This window comes from Sprattus sprattus, assembly GCF_963457725.1.
Source record: "Sprattus sprattus genome assembly, chromosome: 19".
In the NCBI taxonomy this organism is placed as follows: Eukaryota; Metazoa; Chordata; class Actinopteri; order Clupeiformes; family Clupeidae; genus Sprattus; species Sprattus sprattus.
The window spans coordinates 28,100,961-28,105,960 of NC_137917.1; the positions used below are offsets into that span (position 1 = coordinate 28,100,961).

At 47.1% G+C, this 5,000-nt stretch overlaps 2 protein-coding genes across 2 annotated transcripts in view; both read right to left on the reverse strand.

The window, feature by feature from the left end:
• Positions 1–5,000, reverse strand: part of LOC308380751 (E3 ubiquitin-protein ligase TRIM35-like) — a gene marked incomplete at its 3' end in the record, with an annotated part of 284,739 nt that overhangs the window by 88,910 nt on the left and 190,829 nt on the right. The window lies entirely within an intron of this gene.
• Positions 1–5,000, reverse strand: part of LOC308380797 (uncharacterized protein) — an 84,259-nt gene that overhangs the window by 7,912 nt on the left and 71,347 nt on the right. The window contains exon 10 of the mRNA XM_080858203.1: positions 3,430–3,534. Coding sequence (XP_080714329.1) covers positions 3,430–3,534 — 105 coding nt within the window. The remainder of the gene's footprint in view (positions 1–3,429; positions 3,535–5,000) is intronic.

The following is a 5,000-nucleotide window of genomic DNA, read 5'->3' on the forward strand; positions in this document are numbered from 1 at the left end:
AAAAAACTATAAAAAATGAATCTCTTGTCATTCTTCTGTGTAAGTTTGGATCTTGTATTCAGTCAAACTGTCTGTAGATTCGGCATGTTTGGATCTTGTTTTCTCAATGTTTTGCTTCATTGATTTTGGGTCATATATGGCTGGTATGAGAGCTCACAGTTCCACTAGTCCTACAGAGCACTGCATGCCCCACACACACACACACACACACACACACACACACACACACACACTGTGCACTATAGAACCGAAGGGTTCATCTGCTCAACACCTGCAATGGCTCATGTCTCTGTTCAACACTGGGACATTACTCCTGTTCAACACTGGGACATTACTCCTGTTCAACACTGGGACATTACTCCTGTTCAACACTGGGACATTACTCCTGTTCAACACTGGGACACTACTCCTGTTCAACACTGGGACATTACTCCTGTTCAACACTGGGACATTACTCCTGTTCAACACTGGGACACTACTCCTGTTCAACACTGGGACATTACTCCTGTTCAACACTGGGACATTACTCCTGTTCAACACTGGGACACTACTCCTGTTCAACACTGGGTCATTACTCCTGTTCAACACCTGCATTGGCTCATGTCACTTCAGAACCGAAGGGTTAATCTGTTCAACACCTGCATCGGCTCATATCTCTGTTCAACACTGGGACATTACTCCTGTTCAACACTGGGACATTACTCCTGTTCAACACTGGGACACTACTCCTGTTCAACACTGGGACATTACTCCTGTTCAACACTGGGACATTACTCCTGTTCAACACCTGCATTGGCTCATATCTCTGTTCAACACCTGTAATGCTTCTGTTCAACACCTGCATCGGCTCATATCTCTGTTCAACACTGGGACATTACTCCTGTTCAACACTGGGACATTACTCCTGTTCAACACTGGGACACTACTCCTGTTCAACACTGGGACATTACTCCTGTTCAACACTGGGACATTACTCCTGTTCAACACCTGCATTGGCTCATATCTCTGTTCAACACCTGTAATGCTTCTGTTCAACACTGGGACATTACTCCTGTTCAACACTGGGACACTACTCCTGTTCAACACTGGGACATTACTCCTGTTCAACACTGGGACACTACTCCTGTTCAACACTGGGACACTACTCCTGTTCAACACTGGGACACTACTCCTGTCCATCACTGGGACACTACTCCTGTTAACTCCTGTTCAACACTGGGACACTACTCCTGTTCAACACTGGGACACTACTCCTGTTCAACACTGGGACACTACTCCTGTTCAACACTGGGACATTACTCCTGTTCAACACTGGGACACTACTCCTGTTCAACACTGGGACACTACTCCTGTTCAACACTGGGACACTACTCCTGTTCAACACTGGGACATTACTCCTGTTCAACACTGGGACATTACTCCTGTTCAACACTGGGACATTACTCCTGTTCAACACTGGGACATTACTCCTGTTCAACACTGGGACACTACTCCTGTTAACTCCTGTTCAACACTGGGACACTACTCCTGTTCAACACTGGGACATTACTCCTGTTCAACACTGGGACATTACTCCTGTTCAACACTGGGACATTACTCCTGTTCAACACTGGGACACTACTCCTGTTAACTCCTGTTCAACACTGGGACATTACTCCTGTTCAACACTGGGACATTACTCCTGTTCAACACTGGGACATTACTCCTGTTCAACACTGGGACACTACTCCTGTTAACTCCTGTTCAACACTGGGACACTACTCCTGTTCAACACTGGTACATTACTCCTGTTCAACACTGGGACAATACTCCTGTTCAACACTGGGACATTACTCCTGTTCAACACTGGGACATTACTCCTGTTCAACACTGGGACATTACTCCTGTTCAACACTGGGACACTACTCCTGTTAACTCCTGTTCAACACTGGGACACTACTCCTGTTCAACACTGGTACATTACTCCTGTTCAACACTGGGACAATACTCCTGTTCAACACTGGGACATTACTCCTGTTCAACACTGGGACATTACTCCTGTTCGACACTGGGACATTACTCCTGTTCAACACTGGGACATTACTCCTGTTCAACACTGGGACACTACTCCTGTTAACTCCTGTTCAACACTGGGACACTACTCCTGTTCAACACTGGGACATTACTCCTGTTCAACACTGGGACATTACTCCTGTTCAACACTGGGACACTACTCCTGTTAACTCCTGTTCAACACTGGGACACTACTCCTGTTCAACACTGGGACATTACTCCTGTTCAACACTGGGACACTACTCCTGCTAACTCCTGTTCAACACTGGGACACTACTCCTGTTCAACACTGGGACACTACTCCTGTTCAACACTGGGACATTACTCCTGTTCAACACTGGGACACTACTCCTGTTCAACACTGGGACACTACTCCTGTTCAACACTGGGACACTACTCCTGTCCATCACTGGGACACTACTCCTGTTAACTCCTGTTCAACACTGGGACACTACTCCTGTTCAACACTGGTACATTACTCCTGTTCAACACTGGGACAATACTCCTGTTCAACACTGGGACATTACTCCTGTTCAACACTGGGACATTACTCCTGTTCAACACTGGGACATTACTCCTGTTCAACACTGGGACATTACTCCTGTTCAACACTGGGACACTACTCCTGTTAACTCCTGTTCAACACTGGGACACTACTCCTGTTCAACACTGGGACATTACTCCTGTTCAACACTGGGACATTACTCCTGTTCAACACTGGGACACTACTCCTGTTAACTCCTGTTCAACACTGGGACACTACTCCTGTTCAACACTGGGACACTACTCCTGTTCAACACTGGGACACTACTCCTGTTCAACACTGGGACATTACTCCTGTTCAACACTGGGTCATTACTCCTGTTCAACACTGGGACATTACTCCTGTTCAACACTGGGACATTACTCCTGTTCAACACTGGGACACTACTCCTGTTAACTCCTGTTCAACACTGGGACACTACTCCTGTTCAACACTGGGACATTACTCCTGTTCAACACTGGGACACTACTCCTGTTCAACACTGGGACACTACTCCTGTTCAACACTGGGACACTACTCCTGTTCAACACTGGGTCACTACTCCTGTTCAACACTGGGACATTACTCCTGTTCAACACTGGGTCACTACTCCTGTTCAACACTGGGACATTACTCCTGTTCAACACTGGGACATCACTCCTGTAGTGCTTCTGTGTTCCGCCTCCTTCACCACACCCAGGCGGACAGACAGGAAGTTGAGCGCGTTGTGCTGATATTACATCAGACAGGAAGTTGAGCGCGTTGTGCTGATATTACATTTCAAATCTCCTCATAGTATGAAAGAACAACAACAACAACCACGGGGCTACAATCCTGAGTGTGTGAGTAGTTACCTTTTTGGCTCTGGTGAGGTAGGTCTTGGCGGAGTCTGTGAAGCTCTCTTCTTCTTCTGGTTTGTCTTTCTGGAGGTAGCACACCCAGCCCAGCATGTACCACACCTACACACACACAGGCAGGAAGGAACAGAAAGGAGTTCACACACACACACACACACACACACACACACACACACACACACACACACACACACACACACACACAGAGAGGAAGGAAGAACATTAATGAAGAGATTTAATGCGGTAGTCACAGGACCCCAATCACACGTGTATAAGAGTGCACGCCCACATGCACACACACACACACACACACAGATGCATTGGAGGTAGCACACTCAGCCCAGCATGTAACATACCTACACACACACACACACACACAGACAGACAGACAGACAGACAGACAGACAGACAGACAGACAGACACAGACAGACACACACACACACGCATTTGCATTTCATGTACAAGTGGTCAGTGTTCACACACCCCACCTCCCACGTTCAGCGGAAGAAGGATGTTAATCAATTCAGCAGCACTGTGTGTGTGTGTGTGTGTGTTTGTGTGTGTGTGTGTGTGTGCCTGGCTACTGAGGACTCTATACTCTGTAGGGTCTAAATGTCAATACATGTGATCATGGGAGCTCACACATCAGATGGGCATTAAACACCGTCTGGCTTGAGTGGGAGCGTGTGTGTGTGTGTGTGTGTGTGTGTGTGTGTGTGTGTGTGTGTGTGTGTGTGTGTGTGTGTGTGTGTGTGTGTGTGTGTGAGTGTGTGTGTGTGTGTGACACTGTCTGGCTTGAGTGGGACCGTGTGTGTGTGTGTGTGTGTGTGTGTCTGTGTGTGTGTGTGTGTGTGTGTGGATGTGTGTCACTGTCTGGCTTGAGTGGGACGGTTGACAGCCCTGCAGCTGATAAGAAGCACGACCTAGGCGTGAAGTGACAGAATAAAATTGATCTGTGTGGAATTTGTGAGGTTGAAGAAAAATCACGAGCATCTATGAGTGTGCCTGAAATTCCACTATGCAGTGCACACACTGATTAAGTCTGTAATGCCATTCCCAGATCTCTCTCGCACACACACACACACACACACACACACACACACACACACACACACACTCACACACTTTTTGCTTTTTCTTTTTTTTTTTGGTGTATTGATAGCGATGTCAAATTGGGACTGAAAGTTGATTGATGAAATTACGCTCCCGATTGAAGCCAGGGATTTTTTTGAGTCAGAGCTCCGACTACAAACAGCGTTCTTAGCGCAATTTAAACATGGTCTTTTGGTGGCGGCATTATTGTTCGAGCAGGATGGCATGCTATGTAAGAGGCCATACCAGGGCGGCCTCTGTTTGATTCAGTGCAAACAAGGACATTCGGAAAAGCTCTTCTTAACGACGTTACTGCAGGACCTCATGGAGACCAGTCACGACTCCAAACCATTATCAAATACTCGAGTTCTACCCTGATCTGTCCATTACTCTTCAGCTATGCAGCACACACACACACACACACACACACACACACACACACACACACACACACAGACACACAGACACACACACA